Source organism: Colletotrichum destructivum, chromosome 5 (genome assembly GCF_034447905.1).
Source record: "Colletotrichum destructivum chromosome 5, complete sequence".
Lineage (NCBI taxonomy): Eukaryota > Fungi > Ascomycota > Sordariomycetes > Glomerellales > Glomerellaceae > Colletotrichum > Colletotrichum destructivum.
Window position 1 is genome coordinate 3611353 of NC_085900.1, and position 25389 is coordinate 3636741.

Here is a 25389-nt window from a genome sequence, read left to right on the forward strand (position 1 = left end):
GGTAATTTCCTTTCAAGGCCGCGGCCAAACGGCCTTTTGAAGGCCTTCTTTGGCATTGTAGCCCGAACCAGGTAAGCCGCCATGTTTCTTTTCCCGAGTTTCCATTGCTGCGCGGCTAGGGAAAATTGCTATGTGATGATGCTGTGGGACCTCGCTCGCTGTGTGGGTGTTAGTCGGCTTCCCTTTTTATTGTATGCGTTGCCTCCCAGTCACGAAACTGTCGCCGCTTGTCTCCGTTGTCCTTCCAAGTCATCCTCTGCCCTGCGTATTCATCCTCTCTCCCAAGACATACCCCAAAATGGATTCATAGAAGTTTGTTCAGACTCAGTGCTTGGCGGGTTTCCTTTGTCACTCTCCTTCCCTACGATTTCCATCAACTTTTCCTCGCCGCGTCAAGTGATTCACCTAATTCTTCCACCACCCTTCACCAACAAATAATTCAACCTTGACGTCGACCGTCTTTTCCCCTTCATTTCTGGATTTCTGGATTTCGGCTTCCGATTTTTCTATTTCTCTTTCCCCTTCTTCCTTTTCTTTTGCTGGCCACAAGAAATTTCGCATCATCTTCTTACGCTCTCAATAGACTACAAAAATGTTTTCCTCGCGGAATCGACAAGATGAGGCCTACCCGGCCGTCCCCGACTCCCTCAGGTCGGACTCGCTCGAGATGGCGGAGCTTAGAAAGACACAACAAGCGCGAGCCGATACTGCTCCCTACATCACGCCCTACCTCAGCCTCCGTGCCAGACTCTCCCAAATCTGGCTGAACCGGTGGACGATTCTGCTCCTGCTTGTCCTGCTCAGGGTCGTCTTGCTGATCGCCAGCCTCAACGACAATGTCGACGAAGCGAACCAGAAGGCGCTTTCCGCATGCACTAAGGTTGAAGACATCGGCAGCGCCATGGCATCTATGCCTCACTACCTCTCCGTCGGCGTGAACGAGCTGTCGGCCAAGGGCATCGAGAGGACCCTCGACGGCATGGTCGCTGTGCTCGGTCTGCTCATCACCGGTGTCCAGAATCTCATCATCTTCGTCATCAACATGATGACTTCAATGTACACCTGCCTTATCACTGCCTTCATCCACGGCGGCCTCGACGTCGCTTCGGACGTCACCAAGAAGGTCACGGATGCCATGAACAAGGCGGTCGGCGAAATCAGCAACGTCATCGACGACAAGTCAAAGAGCCTGTCCGACGGCATCAACAAGGCCGTCGACGCCATCGAAAACTCTGTCCTCGGTAACGTCCTACCCGACTTCCCAAAAGTCGACTTCTCGGGGCCCGTCAACGATCTGCGTGACCTTAAGATTGACACCAGCGGCTTCGTCGGCGATTTGAACAAGCTCAACGACGACCTTCCTACTTTCGAAGAGGTCCAAAACATGACTGCCGAGGCTATCTCGTTCCCGTTCAATCTCCTCAAGAAGACCGTCGAAGATGCCTACAAGGGATATAAGTTCGACCGATCCGTCTTCCCTGTCGCACAAAAACAGGCACTTCAGTTTTGTTCGACCAACAACAGCATTTCCGAGTTTTTCGACAACCTGCGAGACATGATCCAGAAGGCGCGCATCATCTTCATCGTCGTTCTCTCCATCCTCGCTGTGCTGGTCATCGCGCCGATGGCGTGGTTGGAGATTATGCGCTGGAGACGCGAGCAGAAGCACGCCAAGATCATGGCCAGCAACCAGTACGACTCGATGGACGTGGTCTACATCGCATCCCGTCCCATGACTGCCACCTGGGGCATCAAGATCGCGTCTCACTTCAAAGGAAAGCGGCAGATCCTCGTGCGATGGGCCATTGCGTACGCCACGTCCCTTCCCGCTCTTTTTGTCCTGGCCCTTGCCATCGCCGGCTTCTTCTCTTGCTTCTGCCAGTACATCCTTCTCAAGGCTGTTGAGAGGCAGGTGCCTGCGCTCGCCAATCAAGTGGGTGAGTTCGCCGACGACGTCGTTGCTTCGCTCCAGGACGTCTCCACGTCGTGGGCTGACGGTGCCAATGGTGTGGTGCTGTCGACGCAGAACGAGATCAACAACGATATGCTCGGATACGTCACCAACGCCACCTCGGCCGTCAACGACACGCTGAACACCTTCACCAACACCATGACAACCGGTCTGGAAACGGTTTTCAACGGAACCATCCTCATCAATCCCATCAAGGACGTCGTCCGTTGCACGATCGGGCTCAAGGTCGAGGCAGTCCAAAAGGGGCTCACCTGGGTCCACGACCACTCGCAGGTCTCGTTCCCTCTGTTTGCCAACGACACCTTCAGCCTTGGTGCCGAGGAGTCCATCTCGGGCGATTCGGACCTCAACACGTTCCTGGCCTCCCCATCGTCGGTGACCACGGACGAAGTCACTGGCGCCGTGACGCACGTTACTGATGTGCTCCGCCGTGGCATCATCCAGGAGGCTCTCATCTCCACTGGCATCCTCCTCGTCTACGTCATTGTCGTTCTCGTCGGTGTCATCCGTGCCTTGGTTGGCATGGCCATGCCAGACAAGGGTCGTAGTGAGGGCGGGTTGCGCTATACGGGGGACGACCGTCCAGCCATGAGCCCGAGAAGCCCTCCCAGATCCCGTGACAACGATTCTCGGTTCCCTCAATTCGGCAGCGACGCATCTGCAGTAGACGACGACCATTACTCAGGATTCCGAGACGAGAAGGCCGTCAAGAAGACGAGTGTTCAAGGCGGCAGGGTACAGCCCATGGAGGGCCATCAGAGACAAAGCTCATATGGCCACCTCGACACAACGTCGTCCACCAAGATCTAACACGGGTATCTGAGAAGTATGTCAACTAGAAGAAAAATAGAAAAAGAAAAAAAAAGTTAAGGAGAAAGAAAAGAGAGAAAGAGAAAAAAAAAAGATATTGGAGACCGCTACACCTCAGGCCTTGGCTGGACCGACGCCGAGAGATACCCCTCATTTACGACAGGTCTGGATAGTATGGGCGTTGGAACATGGTTGCTCGGGATTTCGACGTTGATGTACAGGAAAGGGAAGAGGGATACTTCAAGAGATACCAACGGCTCAGTCGCCGCACCGTTTGTTTTCGATTCCACAACGGTTCTCATTTTTGCAATCTGATTCATTTCATCAAGATGATGATGTTGTTCTTTTTCTCTCGGTTGGGTGGTTGCATCATTGGCCACCGGAACCTCTATACGGTACATATCTCCAGAAGGTAGCCCGAGTTTAAACATAGTGCTGCTAGCTGCAACCAAACACGCACAACATGTCTTGTTCCGTTTATTTGGTGTTTTGCTGTGATGTGGGACGTAGGAGGGAATGCCCGTGACAGGATCCTTGCGAGACTCAGGATGCTGGGGAGAAGTACAGAGCCGTTCGGGGTGGAAGGCCGAGAGTTGACGCATGCAAAGGCGGGACGTCACCGAGAGGGAGAGAAGTGTCCCGTCAGTGACATATTGTGTGCCTGTGAGACATCAAGGGGATCGGACCGCCTTGGCTCCCTACGTAGTTTCCCCCCCGACTCAACGCACAGCGGCCGATGAGTCCACTGCGATTTGCCTGCCGGAGCGGCGGATGTCGAAGCGGGGAGTTGGAGTGACCTCTTTTGGGCATCTCCGCCCCGCCTCGATGTGGATAGCGGGCTCCGACTTTCTGCCCCAGGGAACGCATCCGACCAATCACAAGGCTCAATTCTGGATGGACGGGACGCTATCCGGCATCGGTGAGGTGGCGGGAATGGGATTTCCTGGGGCCCGTCGGTCCCCAGGTATGCGCTGTAGGGCTTTCGCAATGCGCTGTAGTAGTCCGTAAACTGCAGAGATGCAGCGGGCGGCCGTCAACTGTCTAGTACCTAGGTATGGTGAGGTGGCCATTAAAGGGAGAAGTACCTCTACCAAATGATAACCGGGTGGGACCCTCGCTGCGTAGTGACAGTGGTGGACCCAGAGTCGGAGCTCCCGCTGAATCGGCCGTCCCGCCTTTTACACGCCTCCGACAGTCATTCCCGTCACTCCCCCACGCTGAGATCATTATTTCCCATCTACTACTTAAAAGTACCGCCGCCGCCTTCAACCTCTTCTCGATCTATTCATTCAACCCCCTACTCAGTGATACCCGCGAGTCAAATTCTTCTTATATACCCCCAATTGGCATAAGCAAACATCACACACAACCATGGAAGGCATTCGGCAAACATTCCAGCGCTGCAAGGCCCAAGGCCGGGTGAGTCTTCCCCCACCTAGTCTTTTCGCGTGCCCCTCGTTGCGATCGCGGGGCCCCGCGCCGACATTGAAGACGGCTTGACCGCGACTGGCCAAAGTCCACGACATTGGCAAGACGGGAAGCGATTGAACTAACAGCGTGGCAGTCTGCACTCGTTACCTATGTTACTGCCGGTTTCCCTACGCCCCAGGACACACCTGACGTCCTGTTGGCTATGGAGAAGGGTGGTGCTGGTGAGTTTTTCCAACCCCTCGAGACACCCGCAGAAGGGGAAGGAAGGCATGACTCTGACTATGAAAACAGATGTGATCGAACTTGGTGCACCTTTTACCGACCCTATCGCCGACGGCCCGACTATTCAGACATCAAACACTGTGAGTGGCGGCTAGAGCTGCAGGAGTTGATGGCGTGCAACATGGACTGACAGGAGATAGGTTGCGTTGCAACACGGCGTCACGATCGAGTCAACACTCAAGATGGTCAAGGATGCAAGGGACCGGGGCCTTAAAGCCCCTGTCATGTTGATGGGATACTACAATCCTCTCCTGAGCTATGGCGAGGAGAGACTCTTGACCGACTGCAAGACATCAGGCGTCAACGGCTTCATCGTCGTTGACCTGCCGCCCGAGGAGGCCATTTCTTTCCGCAAGCTCTGCACCAAGGGAGGGTGAGTGTCCGTTCTATCCCACGACACCGCCGTAATACTGACAGTCAACCCACTCCAGTCTCTCCTACGTTCCCCTTATCGCTCCTGCGACCTCCGACGCTCGCATGAGGATTCTCTGCAAGCTGGCCGACTCTTTCATCTACGTCGTCTCCCGCCAGGGTGTCACCGGCGCGTCCGGCTCTCTGAACGCAAACCTCCCCGCCCTCGTCGAGCGTGTTAAGAAGTACAGCGGCAACAAGCCCGCTGCTGTCGGCTTCGGCGTCAGCACAAGAGACCACTTCCTGAGCGTCTCTCAGCTCGCTGACGGCGTTGTCGTCGGCTCCCAGATCATCACAACCCTTCAGAAGGCCGCCCCCGGCGAGCTGTACAACGATGTCGCAAAGTACTGCTCTTACCTCTGCGGCCGCGACAGCGCCAATGATGAGACTACCCGCGAGGTCGGCATCGTCGAGGCCATGGCCGCCGCCAAGGAGCCCACCAACCCCACCGTCGACGACACCATCACCGCCGACCAGGACAGTGAGCTTGTTGCCGAGCTCGCCGCCATGCACGGCAAGATTCCCGACCGGTTTGGTGACTTTGGCGGCCAGTACGTCCCCGAGAGCTTGATGGACTGCCTGTCCGAGCTCGAGGAGGGCTTCAACCAGATCAAGGACGACCCCTCCTTCTGGGAGGAGTACCGCTCATACTACGAGTACATGGGTCGCCCCGGCCACTTGCATCTCGCGGAGCGCCTGACGGAGTACGCCGGCGGCGCCAACATCTGGCTGAAGCGCGAGGATCTCAACCACACCGGCTCGCACAAGATCAACAATGCCCTCGGCCAGCTTCTCCTCGCGAAGCGCCTTGGCAAGACCAAGATTATCGCCGAGACGGGCGCTGGCCAGCACGGTGTCGCGACCGCCACCGTCTGCGCCAAGTTCGGTATGGAGTGCACCGTCTACATGGGCGCTGAAGACGTCCGCAGACAGGCTCTCAACGTCTTCCGCATGAAGCTCCTCGGCGCAAAGGTTGTCGCCGTCGAGGCCGGCAGCAAGACGCTCCGTGACGCCGTCAACGAGGCCATGCGCGCCTGGGTTGTCGAGCTCGACACGACGCACTACATCATCGGCTCCGCCATCGGCCCTCACCCCTTCCCCACCATTGTCCGCACGTTCCAGTCTGTCATCGGTAACGAGACCAAGGCGCAGATGCTTGAGAAGAGAGGCAAGCTGCCCGACGCCGTCGTCGCCTGCGTTGGCGGCGGCAGCAACGCCGTCGGCATGTTCTACCCTTTCGCCAACGACCCTTCCGTCAAGCTTCTCGGTGTTGAGGCCGGCGGCGACGGCATCGACACCGCCAGACACAGCGCCACCCTCTCGGGAGGCAGCAAGGGCGTCCTGCACGGTGTCAAGACGTACATCCTCCAGGACAAGCACGGTCAGGTCGCCGAGACCCACTCCATCTCGGCCGGTCTCGACTACCCGGGCGTCGGCCCCGAGCTCAGCTCTTGGAAGGACAGCGAGCGCGCCAAGTACGTCGCCGCTACCGACGCCGAGGCCTTTATCGGTTTCCGTCTTATGAGCCAGCTTGAGGGCATCATCCCCGCGCTCGAGTCGGCGCACGGCATTTTTGGCGCCATTGAGCTCGCCAAGACGATGAAGAAGGACGAGGACGTCGTCATCTGCCTGAGCGGCCGCGGCGACAAGGACGTGCAGAGCGTCGCCGACGAGCTGCCCAAGCTGGGCCCCAAGATTGGCTGGGACTTGCGCTTCTAGATATACAAATCAGAAACAAAAAAGGGAACGGGGACAGGCTGGCTGGCTAACTTACTTGCATGGGGGGTAAATCATGAAAACAACGGGCATCTAGGCATTTGCAGGGCAGGGCGTAACGAGGAGATATCCATTTTTTCAGGACCAAAAGTTGGTTCTGGAAAGCGATTTTTTGTTTGTAGACCAAAACCGGCAGAGAAAAACGGAGGTTTGCTTCTTTTTGAAGAGTTAAAGGCTTTCCCCAATGCGTATTTCTATGATGTGAGAAACTTTTGTACATATGATACACCAAAGTCGTTCCCCTGTAACAACACAAACGTGGTTCCATACACGCTCTCCCCTCCCCCCCTCTTACTTTCTCACAGACGCTACGATAACCTGTTGGCCTTGACGGCCGGCTTCTCGAAGCCTTCCGTCAGGTCCTCCCCGTAGTGGGCGCCAGCCTCGAACAGCTCGGCATCCTCGCCGAGCACAAATTCCTCAGCGATCATCTGGCCAGCCCTCCGCTGGATGATGCCCCTGCTGACGGCGCTCAACGGGCCCGGGGTGGCGGCGTCAACCATGTAGTGGACCAGGTCGGTCTGGTCCTCGGGCATTTCGCCGCGGACGCCGAGGGCTTCCCTCTCGGCGGCGTACTTGGCGCGGAAGGCTGACGACTGCATGACGAGCCAGCGCAGCTTCCAGCCGCCTGGGCCGAGCTCCCTGACGCGGGCGGCCTTTGTCTTTGTGACGTAGGCGTCGATGCCGCCCTCGCGCTCGACGGTGCGCAGGACGCGGGTGGTGAGACGGATGCGGACCCAGGCGCCGAGGGCGTCGGACCAGAGGCGCTTGTAGTGAACGTTGGGGCGCCAGGTGCGGTTGGTGACCTGGTGGTGCTTCTCCGAGACGTTGTGGCCGTGGCGGATGCGGGCGGAGCCGTAGAGGCCGTTGTTGGACTGCTTGTAGAGGAGGCGCGGGCCGTAGGGGTAGGGGGGCACGGTGGAGGTGGGGATCTTTTGGAGGGAGATCGTTTTCGTGGCGAGAGGAGCGGATGTTGAGAAGGCGCGGGCGGCGGTGGTGTCGGTGGTGGTGGTGAGGGTGAGGTTTTGGAGGGAGGCGAGGAGGGAAGAGGACCCCGGCCTCAGGGTGTTGAAGCGCATCTTTCTTTTTTTTTTTTGTGTGATTTATCGTCTTCGGTGGATTGTTAGTTATCGATTCGGATCAGATGAGCGGCATTGGTTCGGTCGGAAGGGGGGTTGGCTCGCGGGCGACGGTCCGGGGAGGGGGGGGGATTATCGTCGTCGTCGTCGTCGTCGTCGTCTCGAAAGTGAGGTCCTAAGCTGCGCGAGTCCGGGATGGATTTTTTGGGCAATGGTCAGAGTTCGGAGCTTCGAGATTCGGCGGGGTGGATATTCCGCTCCTCGACAATTGGGATCTTCCATTGGCTGATGGAGTGAGAAAGTGAGTCCACTCTTGAGCCTTGAGTTTAGTGGGATCAGGTGACGGCGTGTTCCTTTCGTGACAGGGGTCCGTGGCCTTGCGACTGGGAGCATCTCTCCTCGGGCCCGTGCGAGCGACGACCCCTCTACACCGACACACCGAGACCCAACTTTGGCGGAAGGCGGCCTGACGAGTGACATTTTATAGTTCACCTCCAGAAGCAGCGAGTTAAGAAGCAGCGCAGGTAACATTGAGACAAGCCGCAAAAGAACACACAAAGCCACTACAGACCGCCATGATACCCCCAGTCGAGGCATCAGTCCTCGAAAACAACCCCGACTTCGCGGCGCTACATCACGCCCTCACAACCGCGATCCTGAACCCAGACGGCTCGACCAAGAAACCTGCGTCAAAGGAGCAGACCTCGATCCAGAATGTCAGTACACCCACTTTTGCGTGCAGCATCACCCACGGCCTTCCCAGAGGTCATGAAAACCGCTGTAACGATCAGCTTGCCCTTTGCTCAACTAACACAAGCACCAGGAACTCGCAGACCACAGATTCACCGCCGCGAAAGAACACCTCTTGATCAGCGCCATCTCGAAGACTGTACCTCCCGAACCCAAAACAGCGCCCGCGAGGACAATCACCCGCAGCAAACCTGCACCACAACCGCAACAGCCGCTCCCGGAACCCCTACTCGACCTCCTCCTCCTCCTCCCGCCCCTCCTCACAGCAACCGAACCCTTACCGCCTGACTCCCTCACGATCCTCCTGTCGAACCCGCCCTTCACCGATTTCCAATCGCTGCTCCCGCAACTCGGCGACCTTGTCTCCACCACCCTACACAATTCGGCCGTCTCGCTCGCGCGCATCGCGAACCCGACAACGAACCCCTCCTTCCTCCACCGCAACGTGCCCGCCCTGCAGACGACGTACCGCAAGCTAGAGAACGACGTCCAAGAGGCCAAGCATGCGTTGGCCCGGGAACGGCTGCGCGCAGCGGCGGGCCTAACTGGGGTCCTGGACGAGTACGCCAGCGCGCTGACGCTGCTGATCCGGGCGCTCGAGGCGAAGCACGGCGTCGTGGCGAGGAGCCTGGAGTTCAGGGCGGCAGAGACGGCGTTGCAGGCGCAGCGGGCAGAGGCGGATGCTGTCGCCGCGCGGGAGGGGGTCAGGAAAGAGGTGTACTCGCCCGAGATGGTGGCCGCGCTGGACAACTACGCTGCGCATTTGAGGGATGCGCGGTTGAGGCTCGAAAGCACCGTCATGACGCGGCGCGCCGAGCTGGAAGGGTACGGGGTCGGAATCGAGGGCGAGGAGGGCAAGGAGAGGAAGATGAGGGAGATGGCGAGGATGAAGCGGCAGCTCGAGAGGGAGTTGGATGATGTGAACAGGGATCTGGCACGGTTAGACAAGGCGTGACCGAGAAGGCCGAAGGGTCCTGTACGAGCACAACACAAGTCGCTTGCGGGCGGCAGAAGCGTGTTTGGAACATGGTTTACATCGAAAGAAGTGTCGCTATATTGTACACAGCTGGGACGCATGTGTGGTCTACTACCGAGGGAGGCCAAACGTCTATGAAATCCACCAGCCGCATTTGCCTTGGCGTCGCAAAACAGACGGCCTTTCCCCTCCCATGTTCGTACAAACCTCCTTTTTATGGTTATTCTGAGAGAGCCAAGGAATCAACTACCTTTCCAAGCAACAGCCATGATGCCTCATGATGAAGGGCAGGCTAGTTCAGACCTTGTTCTCCCCAGTATACTGCCCCGAAACCCACCCTTGGAACAACAAGTCCCTTGTCTACTAAGGACTGGCTGGGGTTGATTTAACCCTTGACCTTGTAGATGGCCTCGGCGAGACGGCCAACGTTGCCGCTGGTGATGCCGGCGACAGAGATGCGGCCGTCCTTGGTGGCGTAGACGGAGTGCTCCTTGGCGAGGGCGTCCATCTGCTGGGGGGTCAGGCCGGTGTAGGCGAACATGCCGATCTGGCTGGTGATGTGGGACCAGTCGTGGGCGGAGCCGAGCTTCTCGAGGTTCTCCTTGAGCAGGGCGCGCATGGTGATGATGCGGTCGGCCATGCCCTTGACCTCGCCGAGCCACTGGCGGTTCAGGGCGGCGTCGTTGAGGATGGTGGAGGCGATGCGGGCGCCGTGGACGGGGGGGTTGGAGTACATGGGGCGCACGAGGATCTTGACCTGGGAGTCGAGGCGCTTGCGCTCCTCGGCGTCCTGGGCGACAATGGAGAAGGCGCCGACGCGCTCGCCGTACAGGCCCATGTTCTTGGCGAAAGACTGGGCGAGGCAGATGTTGTGACCCTGCTCGACGAAGTGGCGGACGGCGAAGGCGTCGGTGTCGGTGTTGCCCGAGGCGAAGCCCTGGTAGGCCATGTCGAAGAAGGCGTAGTGGCCGCTCGCCTTGACGGCGTCGGAGATCTGGCGCCACTGCTCGGGGGTCGGGTCGACGCCGGTGGGGTTGTGGGCGCAGGCGTGGAAGAGGAAGATGGAGGCCTTGGGCGCGGCCTTGATGTCGGCGAGCATGCCCTCGAAGTCGAGGCCGATGGTCTTCTGGTCGTAGTAGCGGTACTTCTGGACGGCGAGCCCGGAGTCGGCGAAGACGGCGCCGTGGTTGGCCCACGAGGGGGTGGGGATGTAGATGTTCTTGGCACCAGGGTAGAAGCGGGCGAGGAAGGCGCCGCCGATGCGCAGGGCGCCGGTGCCGGAGATGGACTGGGTGATGGCGAGGCGGTCCAGGGCCGACGAGTCGGCGCCGTAGGCGAGCACGGCGGCCGACTTGGTGAACTCGGGCACGCCCGTGATGCCGGCGTACTCCTTGTTCAACTTGGCGGCGATGACCTTCTCCTCGGCAGCGCGAACGGAAGGCAGGACGTAGGGCTTGCCCTGGTCGTCGCGGTAGGCTCCGACACCTGCATGGCTTTGTTAGTCAATGGAAGAAAAGGGAAGGGGGTGCGAATAGGGATTGGTCGGCCGGGCAAGAATCCGACTAGCTGTCGGTGTCTGGCTGGAGAGAGAGAGAGAGAGAGTGTGTGTGTGTGTTTCCAGCTGAGCTTGTGACAGCTAGCCAAAAAACGTGGCTTAGCGGGGGCGGGTTTTCGTACCGAGGTTGATCTTGGCCTCGAACTTATCGGCCTTGAAAGCTTCCGTGATGCCTGTGTTTGTCTTTGTTAGTCGCAATTGAGCTTCGGAAAAGGAGATGTAAAGCTCCACGCGCGGGGAGGGCTTTCGGATGCGTCATACCGAGAATGGCCTGTGATGCGGAGGAAAAAAAAGTGGCCAGTTAGCAAACCAAAATTTCTCTCCTCTTTTCTGTTCACTCCTTTCCTACGAGGTCGCGGAGCTTGCTCCATCGGCGCAGTCAATACTTACATCCTGCAGGCATTCGTTAGCAATCGTGGCGCAACGTCAATTGGCATTTGAAGGTGTGAGACATACAGGAGGACCTTGAGGGACGTTAGCCCAGGTCGAGCCGGCTCGCGCGGCCGACACGGGGAGAGCGCCCATGCGGCGGGCGGCGGCCTGCCGGGTTGCGATTCTGGCGGTGGACAGCATCTTCTCTAGAGGATTGTTATGGATGGAGAGAGAGGAGGGGGGGGGAAAGGGTAAAGAGATGGTGGTGGAGGAGGAAGAGGAAGAGAAGAGAAGGAAGTTCTGCAGCAGTAGCACACAAAAAAAAGATCCCAGTGAGGTACCTCAGGTCCAAAGATTCCGAGACAGCAGCGAAGTGCCGAAAGAGCTGCAGACGGGAAGTGGTCTAACCAAGGAAATGGGCTGACCTGTGACTCTGCCGCTTTTCTGGGGACTCCAGCAGCACATGAGTCTTGGCCGCATCCGCCTAGCAAGCCCAAATAGGTACCTAAGGGGCACAGGCAGGTAGGCCAGGTACCTACCTACCTACGTACCTACGTACCTGCCCAGAGAGGGGCGCGCGTGTTGTCCCGGTCCGGTGCGACTCCAGGACATGGAGAAAGAGAGGGCGCATTCGGAGTAAAGTGGATCGAGTCATGAGAGGCTCCGCTCCAATCGTGCAATCGCGGGGGAGCGGAAATATGGTATTGCCGTATTCCGGATGATGTAATCTGTGCGGGACCCACAGCGGATGGATCCCGACGCGCCCCTGGCCCGGTCTCTCTGACTGGAGCGCATGTGGACGACGTTCACCTGGCCCCTTCCGGCTTCGGATGTCGCCGCATTTGACTCAGTCCTTCGCTCACTCTCGTCCCTGGACTCGACTCGAGGGTTTTCGTCAGGGACAGCCGAGACTGTCTGCGGTGGCCTGGGCGGGGTGGGCGGGTAGTTCCTCTGGCTGTGCTATTTGTTCGCTTCAAAGGGGTTTCACTTTTTCGTCAGGACAAAGGAGCTCAGGGCCCATCTCCCGTTTGCAAGGAAGCAGTGCATCGATGGCCGACGTAATGTCCTTCAAGTCGGGTGCCTAGCATTTCCTCTTTGGGCCTCGACTGTCCAAACCCGTCTTGTTTGTCTCTTGCCGTGCGCAATCTCGACCGATGCGTCGTGGTGCGACACGCCCGCAATGCCAAAATCTCAGTCGTTTGAACCACGTTCCTAAACTGCGCCACATTATGCACACAACAGCTGCGAAGTCCATCCAATGATACTTTTAGGGCATCTGAAGTAGTGTAAACAAGCTCATTCGAAGGCCTCTTTCTTAGCTGCAACTGACCCGGTATCATATATGCTGGGAAATGTGAATGCTACTTGGAAGATGCTATTGAAACTGACTGGGTGAAGCAAACATGTATGCCTCGATTTTGAAATAGGGCTAAACGAGATGCTGAGACAGAAACACTTGCCTTTGTTTGGTCGGCGCATGCCTGTAGACTGAATTCGGCGTTGTTTTTCTGGTGGTGGTCCTGGTGCCGAGAGATTCAGAGAGGCCGGTTCTGATAGCCGTTTATGTTGGCCATTGCATAGGTGCTTCGTTGAGGGAAACCAAATGAGAAAAGAAGATCAGAGATTCAGATTTCGTACTTGAAACCAGTCTAAGAATGCATTGGGGGGTAGCAGTGCAAGTACCTTAGAGTTGATACGGTTGCGACTTGAAAACAATGATTGCACTTCATAAGAAACTAGAAAAAGACAAGTATCTTTTCAGCCTCAGTGTCTTTTTTAATTGAGACAAACAACAGATGAAGAATTCATGTGGTTGAACAGTAAACGAGCAATCCAAGAAACCACTTAACACATCGGAGTCTACTCATGTGCGACGAGACCGCGGCAATGAACGGTGAAGTCAAACTCAGACTTGCTGGAATCTTCAATATATCCTCATAAGACCAATGATTAATTAATCGTATGACCTATTGAACAACGAAGAATCTTCGCGAAATGAGTTACCCCGTTGAACTTGCGAGATCCGTCACAGCCGGTACCTTGGAGATCCAGTTGTCTTCCGCTCGCGTTTGCTTCCAACGAATTACCAGCGCAACTTGCGGTAATTAGAATTTTGAGAAACTGTTGACAGATGTTGATCTTAGATGCCAGAGGACATTGTCAAGCATCGCGTTCTACAAAAACATCAAATATATCCCTCTTCCCAGCTTTCTAACAATCGTAGCGCGAGTGCGGAACTAGATTCCGAAAACAACGGTTACATGAGATGTTTCCTCCAATGCATATGGTTTCTATGGCTTATGTGTTTGTGTTTGTCAGTTGATAGTGTGTTGATTCTGGTTGTGATCCTCTTGGCAGCAATGATTTGAAGGCGACCTTGTTCCATTCCGCCACTCGAATCCAAAAGTTTCCAACTGATGAAACATCATCAGAGAAAGAACTGGTTTGATAACTCAGAGTGATTAAAACTGCATGATACGAGATAGTCTTTCGTGCTGTTGAAGAAGACAGCAAAAGCTTCGCAAACAGCTCACAAAAAACGGAATTTCCTACAACAGCCTGTCTTGGCTCATGGCCAGAAGCTTTTTAGGAACTCTCTGCACACCGTATCATTCGGTCCACTGATGAGTCTTCGTCAAACAACCCCTTCCGAGGTACGTTGGCTATGTATCAGCACTCAAAGGGGATGGCTTGTTGAGACTGGTAACACGAGCCAAAGCCCTCAGCTGGCTAAGCAACAAAGACAGAAGTATTTTGACAGCGACTCAGAGACTCATTTCTGTTCGATCAGACAAGTGTTCACAACAGTCCGTACATGGGCAGTAGCAAGGTATCCTTATGCAAACACCGCAGTTTGCCAACTGTATGGACTAGTCCAGTCGATTGTTGAGTTGACCAACGGAGTGGTAAACTTTAAACTGTCTCACATAGTCTCTTTGTAACCCCTCTTAGTTATTGCACGGTTATCAAGTTAGTTATATGCTTGCACCGTTCCTTGAATGCTAGTGTGACATGAAGGACGCGCTCTTAAAAGGTGATTATAGGCTACCTATGCGCGTCAGAAACCCCTGACGCTGACTAGTTCTTGCTGGCCAGGCGGTGTGACTTGGCTGTCCGGGCTCTGATCCGGGCGGCGACATAGTTTTTGGATAACGGGCGGCGTCTTGGGCAGAGCAAGCACGGGGCACCGGCCAGGCCGGTCGATCAAGTGAAACTGAAGTCGGCTGGTAGTCAACTGGTCTAGACTCCTGAATTTGGCGTGGACGAGGCCAGTCTCGGTGGTCTGACGACTTGAAAAGGCACCAATGGGCAGGAGGAAGTCCGAAGTGATACACTGCCCTCCGCGCTTTCGACCGCTTATCATGATGTCTTGACTAGGGTCCTCTCGGATTGAACACCAATTAGTTCTAGACTCCTCGACCGAAAAAGCCCCGTCGAGTAGGATCATATCGATCGGACCTACCGATGGAAAGACATCACTGACTGTTCGTCCACCTGGCTACCTCAGCGCCCTATCCATGATGCCATCCCTTGCGCGGGTTGAAAACCTGATACCGCTAACTATCTGGCTTCAGATATGAGCCGATGTAGCCTATACGCATGGGGGTTTTCACCTTCGTGTACATCATGTGTGTCGCAGATGGCATGTTACATCTCACTGACAAGAATCGAGTGACAAATTGATTAGGCGTTGAGTAAATTCCCAGAATGGACACGACTTCATTAACGATGCACCCTATGCTGGTCACTTCCGAGCCCTGGTCTAGGTATAAAGCTGGATAGCCATCCTCAATCCCAAAAAGCTCTCAGCCGCAACAACAAGAATTACCTTTCTGATAAGCCTAGTTCCAAAGACATCCACTACCGCAATTTCACAACTCCCTTCACAATACTCAACATGAAGTACTCCCTCGTCATCACCGTCGCTTTTGTGCTGCTAGCTACTGCATCTCCTGTCCCGTCCCCGGAATCTATCAGCAACGGCGCAATGGGCAGCGGCCGTATTCCCTGCAATGGGAAGAACAAGGCAAACTGTGTTCCTGGGGGCAGTACAGGGTCCGCCAATCCCCCAAGCAGTGGCTGCAATCAGAACAACAAATGCCGTGGTGGCAGCAAACTTGTAAGCCCTCTGGAAGTGCTCTTTGAAATGGTTGTTCTGATCTCACGTAGCGACGCATGGTGGCGGATGAATTTGCTGCTGAGGATAACGAGCCTGAGGATTAAGTTGGGATGAACATTGGTTACAACTAGATGAGTCCTACCACATACACCAACCACTTCGGGTTGCGGGACCGTGGGGACAACTTGAGCAGATAGAAGAGAGAATCTTGGGATACACGAGTTGGCCAAGTAAGACAGTTATGCAGCACGCAATATACGCACGCTGCACAATTGAAACAATCTAAGCTGTATGCACCAAAAGCACAAACAATGCCAGACGCATGCCTGAATCAAGCATGTTTGTCGTCCTGACTACACATGTTCATACACTTGTTACTGTGACAAGATTGCCAGTATTGCTGAGTCAAAGTACTTATTGTATGACATCAGCTTGCAGATCTTGACAACATCAATTCAAACAAAACGTCACACCACATAAGTCAGAGGCATCAGCTGACATAGAACCTCTTTGTTAGTGACGCCTTGCTTTAGGAACATGCAACATATCCAGAAGCTGAAAACTACGCACCGCCATGTTACACGCACTTCTGCTCAGCATTGTGCATTTGATCAAGGCTTAGCAGCTGGGTCCTAATCACTGGAGTGCGTTTCGCTTCTCTTGCGCTGACAACCGTGATGTCTGGAAAGTCTACTGATGAGACTGGCATTCTTCTACAAAAGCACCATCCTGTACAGAATGATGCATGTAAATATGTTTTCATTTGCAAAGTCGCATTTCTCATCCAACTAGAATCTGCATCTCACTCTATGTCGATCCGCACGATTTTGTGCAAACCAGTAAGCCACTCGAGTCAACAAAGGCCTGAGTCCGAAACCCGTTTGCGAGTCCGACAGCCCTCTACAGTCAGCTTTCATTTCATGCGGGCTGTTTCCTTTGTGAACAAGACAACCTCGTATCCATTCTGCTGCTTGCTCGGATCATTGTGCCATGGACCATGGTAGGCTTGTGCACAGCCGTTCCGTCCGAGATGGCGGCAACTACCACAATGATCATGCTGTATACCTGTAACACATTCATTTCATATGCCTCTGCGTTGCAGATGTCTGTCAGCGGAGTATCAATTGAGACGAGAAACCGTCCATACGGAGCCACTTATTGAGGGCCTCTTGGCTCCTGAAGCATATATAGCTATAGATAGAAGCAGTACCGAGATCCAGAAGCTCTCGGGCGTCAGTAGCATTGGTCATTTCACATTCATTTGCTCACATGACAGTCAACATGATCTTGAAGATTGCATTCGCGTTCTCGTTGGCTTCATCCCTTGCAGAGGGGTCGGCCGGGCAGGCACGGCATCTTGGTTTTCGTCGGTTCGAAAACACAACCTTTCCTGTTCCTCAGCCAACGTGCCAGAGAGAGTTCGGTCTGTGTAGCTCATCGGTCATTATTCCCTGGCAAAACACTACGATTGTGAGTCTAGTACCGGGTCCTTATACAATATTTGACGGGAACGCATTGAAAAACTATCACTGTGATCCTGTGATTCATGCACCTACTGAAAACCTTTAGTCAGTGTCGTCTGGAAGTGTCAATATTCCAGACACAGTCACCTCTGTCACCTCACTTGCCCCACCAACCACGAGCGAGATCACTGCCACATCGTCGTTAAGCAGCCTCACTTTTGATGCTTCCACGCCGCAACCATTCATTCCTATCCCAACCAACAGATCTCCTTCAGCGACGGACTCTCAACAATCTGCACCGGGTCTTCCAAGGGTAACGGTGCTACCGCAGCCACCCGTTACGGCCCCTGAGATACCAACTCAGACCGCCTCAACTCCACTGGTCACGGCAAGCTTCTCAACCTTGACAAATCTCCCAACAAGCGCAAATCTGATCGATATCACTGGTGTTACATACACGTCTCCCGTTTTCATAACGACGACATCACCCGGAAGCGATGAACCTACCATAGTTCCTAGTAAGCTCCCCAGGCTCCTTTGGGACCATTTCAAAACTGACGTGCTCTAGTCATCATCCCCCTTGTTGGCCCACCCAAGATATGCTTTGGCTGTCTCCCCGGTATTACCCCTCCGAACCTTGAGATACGACTTCCAGAGTTCTGCATTCGAGTTCCCATCATTGGCAATATCGGCCATTGCCCTCCAGCAGACAATGACTCTGGGGGAAATGATGATGGAGAAGGCGATAAGAAGGAGGAAGAAAAGGAGAATGAGGAAGAAAAGAAGTCGACAAAAACAGAATCCTCGACGTCTTCTTCGACTACATCTTGTACCACGATTGTAACTGCAACCCAACGTAGTGCCTTCTGTTCTGTTACAAAAGGTATGATTGAAGTGTTTTCAAAGTACAGAATGGACGTCTTACAACAAAGACCGGCTGTCTGAATTGTGCTAACGCAAACACGAAGCTGCAAATGACCCGTCTTCTCAAGTCTTTGGCGGTTGCACAACAAGCGCCTATACGACGATCACCGGGTGCAGCGTCTATGACTCAGCGAGAACCGTGACGACAACCAAGACGGTCGACAATGCCGAACCCACGTGCGGCATCGTGAACTGTGACAGTACTGCGTGCCCAAGGGATGCGGCCCCGGAGCTGCCAAAACTCCCGCACCATGCCCTTGATAAGCGTGGTTCGGCAAAAGAAGGCGACTGGGAAGAACCCGAGGACTACGAATCCGGACTTGTGGACGACTTCATCGACACCCAGCTCAAGTTGTGCATAGCCTTCAGGGACGGCCGCTACCCCCAAATCGGGAGTATTCTCGGGTTCACACCGAAACTGGTCGCCAATTATGACATATTGAACGTGGACACGCCGCAAGAGGAGATGGTCAGCGCCAATTGGCTCTTGTTTAAAAACAAGGTGGAAGTCCTCGGCGTCGAGGGTTTGTACGGCTGCACCTCCGTCGTCTTGGTATCCGAACGCGGCGCATGGGCTGCACACATCTTCGAAATGAACATGCAACAAGACGACCTATTTGAATCCCTAGTCCTACAACAGACAGCGGTTGGTCTTCCCGAGAACCACCGGACTCGCCATCTTTACGAGTACGGCCTCAGGGATATTTTAAAGAGACCGGACAAGGGCGATCATGGTGTCATGTTTGGCGACTGGAAGCCGAATCCCGAGAGCGAGGGCAAAACGGCTCAAGACCTGGGCATGCAGGCCTTCATCATCACGCCTCGCCCACGAATCCGTCACTACCCGAATGGCCAACTTCGCACACAAGCGGAAAACAGCGACATCAACCGCGACCCCGGAACGCTGTTGTCCCCGGAAAACGTGCAAAGGTTGTCGGAGCTGATATCCCGGGTTTACGGCGGCATCCAGCCCGAGATCATCGACTACGCGCCGATCATGATGCCCAACGAGGCGTTTGTTGCGATTGGCACGTCGAAAGCGTGGTCGGTGGGGAAGGTAACACGATGGATCCAGCGCCAGCAGAAAGACAGTCCCCGTGGCAAGGTTCTTATCCAGTACAAACCGGCCAAGACGTGCGACGGAAAGGCGGCGTGGCGCGTCTGGAGCGAGAACCGGCAGATCGGCACGGCAGAGTGGACCCCGGCGTCGGGGCAAGTTTTTGTTGCCCCCGGTGGAGCTCCGGTCCGAAGGCAGGCTTGCCCAATCCCAAGCAACGGTCGGCCAACGGGCTCCGCCTCTTTCACCACCGCTTCGACGCGTGTTTCGGCATCGACTCAGTCCGCTTCATCAAAGAAGCAGGCAACCTCAGCCGGTAGCAGTGACAACCCGACCCCATCCTCAGGTGCTATGATCACTTTTTCTGTGCTTCCGTCTCTTGCAGTCACTCTCCCAGCTTGGCCAACTGCCGTTGACACTTCTGCCGCGAAGAAGCTCTCTTCTTCGCCACGAGACTCAATAGTCACTATCTCGGTGCTCCCTTCTCTTGCAATTACTCTTCCGGTTTGGCCAATCGAAGCTGAAAAGACTATCGTGAAGACATCCTCGTCAAAAATCCCAGGCTCAGTGGTCACAGTCTCGGTCCTCCCGTCTGTTGCAATTACCCTCCCAGCGTGGCCGACAGCCATCGACACGTCGGCACCCAAAAAGACATCGGCATCGAATCCCCAAGAAGCCTCGACCTCGCTTGAATCGAGAACCACCAGCACCAGCTCGGTGCCACGACCCCCTCCTAAGCCTCAACCCTCGGAGGAAGCTCTTGTAATGCACGAGACGAAAGGGAAAAACAAATACCAGTGGGTCATGTACGGCCGAAAACGTGGAGATACGAACTTCAGTCCCTGTAGCGGGAAAAATGCAGGCTCATCGAAAGCCAGCATGGACATCAGACTTGAATTGTCGCCGTGGCCCAGTAGCTTCAGCGCCGAGAGCGACTTAATGGGGCGGAAGGATTGTGAGTTTACCCAGGGGTTCGACGACTCCTGGCCCGGTTCTATGCAGTGCAAGGGCACCAACTCGTTCCCTTGCGAAGTCGATAACTGGGACAACAGGGAGGAGGTGTGCGGCAAAGACGCATATAACAAGGGGAAAAGCTACAAAGGCCGCGTCGTGTGCGTGTTTCCTGTTTAGTAATGACCCATGTATGATGCATCTGAATCCGGAGACAATGCAGACAGTGGGTAGAAGGGAGAGGAATCAATAATGGAACTATTTTTGGCCTCCATTTCACCAGTGCTCTGCTTACCTAGTTGCTCACCTCTGTTGACACTTCATCATCACATCGCAAACGGTCATCTTCAAGCGAGCAGCTAGGCGAGGACATTGCGTAAGACCAACGAAATCTCTTGACGCTTATTCTATTTCAGAGTGGGCAGCATAGACGCCATTTATAGTAGTCTCTAACGCCGATTCATGATTTGGCTTCATTATGTTTTTTCAATGATCATCAGAGGGGGGGTCACAACCCGTAAACCTACGTTAGCTTGAATGCTCGATAGACGGAACACAAGCAATCACAAACTTGAGCAAACTCAGACCGGGTCCTCCTGTAGAACATGACTTAGAAGGAGTCCTTCATGCTAAATATCGAGAGCGGTGAGTTTCCAGTGCCATGGGAAATCTTTGATCTGTGTGGGCTATTTGGCATGTCAACTGGAAACTCAAGGAAACACGCTTCTTGTCGGTCTCAGCACGTGTGGGTATGGCTTTATCGCCGCCGTTTGAATCAGGAAAAGACTGATCAAAGGCTTCTCCCAATAGATGTTTTATAAAAATGCCGTTGATTGGACCCATCAACCGTTGAAGTCCTCGCAGTGAACATCTATCCTGAAGCCTCGCTTGCTCCGCCAATCGTCCGCCGAATCCTTCACGGCATCCATGAGTGATTCTGGACCGCAAGCCGCCATTAAAACTCTTTGGCAACTTTTTGATGTCCCCATAGCTTTTTCAATTACCATTTCAATACCCATTCTCGTGAATGTGACAGCGTCGCAGTCGGTTCCGACCAGAAGTGTGTCCCTATCACATACCTCCGAGATACTCCCATAGTTGGCAAAACCTGTCTTCGAAGAAAGGCTTCTCTCCATTTCGGGTTGGACCCCAGATTCAACGTCAGAATATGTGGCAAGACTCGGGCTTGCCACCGAATCCTCGCTCGTGACATAGAGCCTCACACTCACACCTGACCCAGCTTTCGAAAGATTGCGGAGATGCTCGGAGAACCAGCTCAATTGCTCTGCTGAATGGTCAAAAAGGGACGCCAAGTAACCGAAATTGCAGGCTGACGTACCTGCACGCTTCACAGCCCAAACAAACTCGATAGACTGGTGTACAGGTCTTTGCGACCGGCTCAGGATGTGATTCATGAGACCAACTGTGAACGCTGCCCCGCTTCCCCCGGCAATAAGAATCAGCTTGTCGTAGCTCTCTGTGTTCGGGCATGATGCATATGGGCCGTCTACTGAAGCCCAAGCAGTACAGCGAGGGTAGCGGGCCGCGAAGGTGCCGACTGTCTTGGTGAAGCCCTTCCGTGACTTCATTACCAACTCCAAGCCAGAAGGGCCGTTACTGACGATTGTGAATGGATGACTTTGGAAGAGGTGAAGTCTCGGGATCCACAGAAAGCAATGAGAGCCTGGGGGAGCAACATCGATGCCCGGCTTCTTTAGAAGTAGTCGCGTTCCTCCGCCGGGAAGTGAGTAGAAAGTAGCAGTGTTGTTGACGAGGTTGTAGGTGATCCTCGCGGCCCGAAGTATACGATCTGCCACCCAGAGTGCAGTGATGAACAGCATCAACACGGGGAGTTTCTTCGCCCAATTCGGCCGGTGCAGCGATGTCAACACGACGGCGGCCACGAAACCAACGATGTGACTGACATAGAAGATCTCGTAGCTTCGGTGTCTCAGAACCCCCATGAGCAAGACCAACATAGAAATTCCAGCGCCGATACCCTCCAGGTTTTCTTGTTTCACCATGTTTGCCCATCGCCCCTGGCGGCCGAAGTGTATCGTGTAGAGAATGGCATGGAGAAGCACCAGGAGCACCGCCGTATATCCCGCGATGCGGTGAAAGATGTTGAGCTGAGCATGTGACATAGGCGTTATATATGCCATTGGCGTGTTCTTCAATCCAAAGAATACACACAGCGCCATATTCGCCGCACCCATCCTAGGATATGTCAGACACTGCGCAGAACCATGGGAAGTGCATGGGAAAATCACCACCCGAATCTAGATGCCCAATGGTTCAGTTGATACAAGGCCAGATTTATCGAGGAGAAGACGGTGTTACCAGTGAGGTAGATGCCAACCAATATGATGAGTCCGAAGGAGCGTCGTCCAAACCATCCCCAATCTGCCTGGCTCTCCAGTTTCCTAGAAAGGTATTAGCATGCTGCCGGTTCAAACAAAGGAGCCAAGTCTTTTTTATGATATTTACCGGAAGAGTTGAAGCCATTTGAAGAGACGGGGATCTCGTGAGGCGCGAGATGCAGCTGAACTCGGGTTCCTGTTGCAGACTTCGCGCAGCCAACGAGCCACAAAGGCAAGGATCAAAAGGCCACAGAGAAACACGGCGTATATTTTCAGCGTCTTCTCATTGCAAAGTTGTTTTGTGATCGGAGGCCTGAGAGCCTGGATCATCGTCGCTGTAGGCATGCTGAGAGCGGCGTGGTGAGGCCGAGAGTTGAACCAGCCGACGAACATGAGATTTGCCTCTGATTGATAAGATGAGGGATGTGGCCTGATTGATAAGATAATCTCACATGAAAAAGGAAAATTTCGGGCCCCATACTGCTGCGAGACCGGGGCGGATCATGGAATGGGAGAAGCTGATAGGACAAGGGTGACAAAACTGGATAGCCCCTTGGCGGCAGGGTTGTCGGCATGTGTTCATCTTTCACAGTGAAAGAGGAACCCCAGTAACGAACCTGGGTGACAGGGATGCGAACTGGCTAGCGTTTTTCACAGTGAGAAATCGGCTTCCATGGAGAGTAGAGTCCAGAGACTAGCGTACATCTCAGCTGACTATGGATCCTGTAGTTCATCTGACCTGACCATTGTCGTAAGGTAACGATAACTGGGTCAAGCTGGGGCTATCAGGTCGGGTGACAAGCCTTCTGGTAAGACCAGTCTTCTGACTTGTGCAGCATAATCCAGTCAGCCACTCAAGCAAGATAGATGCTGCTGGGCTCGTCGAAGAAGAATGGCAGAAAGGAACCAAAGTCAATGCCCGAGCTCAAAATTAACTGCCAGATTAACACTCTGATGGACTCTCACACTTACGAGCCATGTTGTATTTGCTTATTGGTGCTAAGCAACTCTAAATTTGTGACAACTTTACATGAGCTGTGAGCTGTTTAACCCCCTCCCACCACCCATGACCCGTCCATCTTAGTGAGACATGCTCACGTCGTCGATCCACCAGAGAACAGCCCAGTTGATCACCGCCAAAACCCCCAACAGCCACAGAGGCAACCCCACGAGGTCGTGGGTAAGGCCCCAGCTGAGCATCGCGCCGCCGACCGTGGGTCCCATTATCCGGCCTGCGCTCGAGATGCTGGATGCCAAACCGTGTACCGTCCCGAGCAGGTTCGGGCTCGGGGCTGAGTCGTTGACAAGCAGCATCGTCGCCGGGTTGACAAACGTTCGAGATAAGACGTGCATCGTCAGCACGGCCGACAGGCACGTCCAGATCAGGACGGCATCGTCTGGCAGCAGTACGAGATAGGGCAGCGTGAAGTACGCGACGATGCTGAGTGGCAGGAAGACGCGGTAGGATTGCCTGACACCAAGCATGCTGATCAGCCTCGGATAGAGAATCAGCTGTAGAGGTATCCCGATCATGCCGATCGTCGTGTTGGCCATCCCGATCTTCTCGCTGGAGAGCCCGAGGCCGCCGGTGAAGCGGAACGGCGGGTGGAAGTTGTTGTTTTCCGCCCTGGGCGTCGGTAGGAGGCTGAAAAAGATGGAGTTGAATGCCGAGACGTGTAGGGATTGAAGAAACCGTTGCAGCATGTTGAGGCAGACTTGTCTCGTCAAGATGGCACTGAACGGGGCCCGGATCTTCCTCTTTGGCTTGATCGGCAGTGCATCAATCTCCTCGTCTATAGGTCTTTGAACCGAGGCGGACGGAATACCAATGGCTACTGGATCATCGTTGTAGCCCGGCACCCGTCGCAGAATCGTATGCATAATGTGCTTGCCTAGCCTCCGTCCAGCATCCGGCTGATGCTTCAGTTGTGGATGCGTTTCGTCGAGACCCAAGATGATCCCGAGAGTTGCAGTTCCCAGAATGACTGCACAGAACAAGTTGGGAAGCGCATATGGGAAATCCCTTAGCCATTGAACACCACGAGCACCGCCGAAGAGCGAGTTTGGTCCGAAAAGGCGTGGGAGAGTGTGAACAGGATCGGCGAGAAATCCACTCAGAAGTGGCCCAATGATGACGCCGACGTTGAAGCACATGGGCAATAGAAGAAATGCTCGAGGTTGGTACCTGTGTGTGACCGTGTCAGCGTCATTTAGTCACCGAGCTGTAAATGCTAGAATGACGCTCCAGGAGGGGATTTTACATACCGCTTGTCAACGACAATTTCAGAGACCATGGTCCTGAGAACACCGATATTCCCATTAAGAGCGCCGGCGCAGAACCGGAAGAAGAAGGCAGCGTATAGAGACGTCGAGAAAGCCATGCCCAACGCAGACATGGCCGAGCCGACAAGCCCAATCATCAAGACGCGCTTGCGGCCCAGACTCGGGTTGTCCGCGGCATGCCCCCACCAGACAGACGTGAGGCACTGCGCCGCTGCGAACACGGCAGTGAGATAACCGGCTTGCTTGGGTATCTCGGCAGGGTCGAGGTCCGGGTTGAGCCATTGGAGTTGATAGAAGAGGTAGGACGTCAAAGACCGTTCACTCAACGGCTCGGCCAGACGGGCCATGACGAGGACGGCCAGCTGCCACTTCCCAGGGATCGAAGCCCATGAGACAGCACGAGACTTTGACGAGTCTGGGCTGCTCGCATGTTCGTGGAGGAGAGGCGTTTCTTCGCATGTTTGCGGTGCTGGACTGGGCCTGGACTTGTCCAGCTCGTTGGGTGATGAGCGGCCCATGTCTGATGGCAAGCAGTCTGCTATGGCTGCAGTTGGAACAACGGAATAAATAAGAAATGATACAGCAAGAAATAAGTCGGAGGAAGAAGAAAAAGAGACGCGCACAAAGGGCTTCCGAAGACGATGAAAGCCTTGGTCTCCGCCGAGAGCCGGGGGTCCATTATTGCCTTCACGATCCATCCCGGTCGATTCGGAGGGCCCACCGGAACTGGGAACAAGAGCCATCTACCGAACCGGGAACTTTCATGGTCTGGAAAGCCGATAGCCAGCCACTGGAAGTGGGCCGATGTCACCCATGA

At 54.7% G+C, this 25389-nt stretch overlaps 10 protein-coding genes across 10 annotated transcripts; 6 read left to right on the plus strand and 4 right to left on the minus strand.

The window, feature by feature from the left end:
• Position 1: 1 nt before the first annotated feature.
• On the plus strand, positions 2 to 2842 carry CDEST_08628 (Putative plasma membrane fusion protein PRM1). Its single transcript, XM_062924787.1, has 2 exons — positions 2 to 71; positions 584 to 2842. Exon 2 carries the CDS (start codon positions 593 to 595, stop codon positions 2780 to 2782), a length of 2190 nt encoding a protein of 729 aa, XP_062780838.1. The 5' UTR covers positions 2 to 71; positions 584 to 592; the 3' UTR covers positions 2783 to 2842.
• A 1-nt stretch (position 2843) lies between these two features.
• CDEST_08629 (uncharacterized protein) lies at positions 2844 to 3259 on the plus strand. Its single transcript, XM_062924788.1, has one exon. It carries the CDS (start codon positions 2971 to 2973, stop codon positions 3196 to 3198), a length of 228 nt encoding a protein of 75 aa, XP_062780839.1. The 5' UTR covers positions 2844 to 2970; the 3' UTR covers positions 3199 to 3259.
• A 766-nt stretch (positions 3260 to 4025) lies between these two features.
• On the plus strand, positions 4026 to 6985 carry CDEST_08630 (Putative tryptophan synthase beta chain-like, PALP domain, tryptophan synthase, alpha chain). Its single transcript, XM_062924789.1, has 5 exons — positions 4026 to 4201; positions 4347 to 4434; positions 4505 to 4575; positions 4636 to 4868; positions 4927 to 6985. Exons 1-5 carry the CDS (start codon positions 4154 to 4156, stop codon positions 6623 to 6625), a joined length of 2139 nt encoding a protein of 712 aa, XP_062780840.1. The 5' UTR covers positions 4026 to 4153; the 3' UTR covers positions 6626 to 6985.
• A 1-nt stretch (position 6986) lies between these two features.
• CDEST_08631 (Putative large ribosomal subunit protein bL28) lies at positions 6987 to 7831 on the minus strand. Its single transcript, XM_062924790.1, has one exon. The coding sequence runs from the start codon at positions 7759 to 7761 to the stop codon at positions 6991 to 6993; it is 771 nt and encodes a 256-aa protein (XP_062780841.1). The 5' UTR covers positions 7762 to 7831; the 3' UTR covers positions 6987 to 6990.
• Positions 7832 to 8198: 367 nt separating this feature from the next.
• Positions 8199 to 9565, plus strand: CDEST_08632 (uncharacterized protein). Its single transcript, XM_062924791.1, has 2 exons — positions 8199 to 8477; positions 8585 to 9565. The coding sequence occupies exons 1-2, from the start codon at positions 8337 to 8339 to the stop codon at positions 9464 to 9466; spliced, it is 1023 nt and encodes a 340-aa protein (XP_062780842.1). The 5' UTR covers positions 8199 to 8336; the 3' UTR covers positions 9467 to 9565.
• A 307-nt stretch (positions 9566 to 9872) lies between these two features.
• On the minus strand, positions 9873 to 11615 carry CDEST_08633 (uncharacterized protein; the record flags this gene model as incomplete). Its single annotated transcript, XM_062924792.1, has 4 exons — positions 9873 to 10972; positions 11165 to 11215; positions 11304 to 11313; positions 11499 to 11615. The coding sequence occupies 4 exons, from the start codon at positions 11613 to 11615 to the stop codon at positions 9873 to 9875; spliced, it is 1278 nt and encodes a 425-aa protein (XP_062780843.1).
• A 3697-nt stretch (positions 11616 to 15312) lies between these two features.
• CDEST_08634 (Putative rapid ALkalinization Factor) lies at positions 15313 to 15638 on the plus strand (the record flags this gene model as incomplete). The annotated part of the gene is made up of 2 exons (XM_062924793.1): positions 15313 to 15534; positions 15585 to 15638. The coding sequence occupies 2 exons, from the start codon at positions 15313 to 15315 to the stop codon at positions 15636 to 15638; spliced, it is 276 nt and encodes a 91-aa protein (XP_062780844.1).
• A 1442-nt stretch (positions 15639 to 17080) lies between these two features.
• CDEST_08635 (uncharacterized protein) lies at positions 17081 to 20109 on the plus strand (the record flags this gene model as incomplete). Its single annotated transcript, XM_062924794.1, has 4 exons — positions 17081 to 17102; positions 17273 to 17515; positions 17566 to 17880; positions 17966 to 20109. 4 exons carry the CDS (start codon positions 17081 to 17083, stop codon positions 20107 to 20109), a joined length of 2724 nt encoding a protein of 907 aa, XP_062780845.1.
• Positions 20110 to 20619: 510 nt separating this feature from the next.
• On the minus strand, positions 20620 to 22733 carry CDEST_08636 (Putative FAD-binding 8, ferric reductase, NAD binding domain-containing protein). The gene is made up of 3 exons (XM_062924795.1): positions 22417 to 22733; positions 22200 to 22352; positions 20620 to 22146 (listed from the first exon to the last, which is right to left on the minus strand). The coding sequence occupies exons 1-3, from the start codon at positions 22680 to 22682 to the stop codon at positions 20772 to 20774; spliced, it is 1794 nt and encodes a 597-aa protein (XP_062780846.1). The 5' UTR covers positions 22683 to 22733; the 3' UTR covers positions 20620 to 20771.
• Positions 22734 to 23351: 618 nt separating this feature from the next.
• Positions 23352 to 25165, minus strand: CDEST_08637 (Putative major facilitator superfamily, MFS transporter superfamily). The gene is made up of 2 exons (XM_062924796.1): positions 24555 to 25165; positions 23352 to 24474 (listed from the first exon to the last, which is right to left on the minus strand). The coding sequence occupies exons 1-2, from the start codon at positions 25088 to 25090 to the stop codon at positions 23370 to 23372; spliced, it is 1641 nt and encodes a 546-aa protein (XP_062780847.1). The 5' UTR covers positions 25091 to 25165; the 3' UTR covers positions 23352 to 23369.
• Positions 25166 to 25389: the final 224 nt, after the last annotated feature.

What these genes read in the sequence shown, in the direction of transcription:
- CDEST_08628 (XM_062924787.1), top strand. Translation starts at nt 593, where the DNA reads ATGTTTTCCTCGCGGAATCGACAAGATGAGGCCTACCCGGCCGTCCCC.
- CDEST_08629 (XM_062924788.1), top strand. Translation starts at nt 2,971, where the DNA reads ATGGTTGCTCGGGATTTCGACGTTGATGTACAGGAAAGGGAAGAGGGA.
- CDEST_08630 (XM_062924789.1), top strand. Translation starts at nt 4,154, where the DNA reads ATGGAAGGCATTCGGCAAACATTCCAGCGCTGCAAGGCCCAAGGCCGG. An exon ending in TATGGAGAAGGGTGGTGCTG is followed by an intron (nt 4,435 to 4,504) that starts GTGAGTTTTTCC and finishes CTATGAAAACAG; the next exon opens with ATGTGATCGAACTTGGTGCA. An exon ending in AAGCTCTGCACCAAGGGAGG is followed by an intron (nt 4,869 to 4,926) that starts GTGAGTGTCCGT and finishes AACCCACTCCAG; the next exon opens with TCTCTCCTACGTTCCCCTTA.
- CDEST_08631 (XM_062924790.1), bottom strand. Translation starts at nt 7,761, where the DNA reads ATGCGCTTCAACACCCTGAGGCCGGGGTCCTCTTCCCTCCTCGCCTCC.
- CDEST_08632 (XM_062924791.1), top strand. Translation starts at nt 8,337, where the DNA reads ATGATACCCCCAGTCGAGGCATCAGTCCTCGAAAACAACCCCGACTTC. An exon ending in AGCAGACCTCGATCCAGAAT is followed by an intron (nt 8,478 to 8,584) that starts GTCAGTACACCC and finishes CACAAGCACCAG; the next exon opens with GAACTCGCAGACCACAGATT.
- CDEST_08636 (XM_062924795.1), bottom strand. Translation starts at nt 22,682, where the DNA reads ATGTTCGTCGGCTGGTTCAACTCTCGGCCTCACCACGCCGCTCTCAGC. An exon ending in AAATGGCTTCAACTCTTCCG is followed by an intron (nt 22,353 to 22,416) that starts GTAAATATCATA and finishes ATACCTTTCTAG; the next exon opens with GAAACTGGAGAGCCAGGCAG. An exon ending in TGGGCATCTAGATTCGGGTG is followed by an intron (nt 22,147 to 22,199) that starts GTGATTTTCCCA and finishes GACATATCCTAG; the next exon opens with GATGGGTGCGGCGAATATGG.
- CDEST_08637 (XM_062924796.1), bottom strand. Translation starts at nt 25,090, where the DNA reads ATGGGCCGCTCATCACCCAACGAGCTGGACAAGTCCAGGCCCAGTCCA. An exon ending in GAAATTGTCGTTGACAAGCG is followed by an intron (nt 24,475 to 24,554) that starts GTATGTAAAATC and finishes GGTCACACACAG; the next exon opens with GTACCAACCTCGAGCATTTC.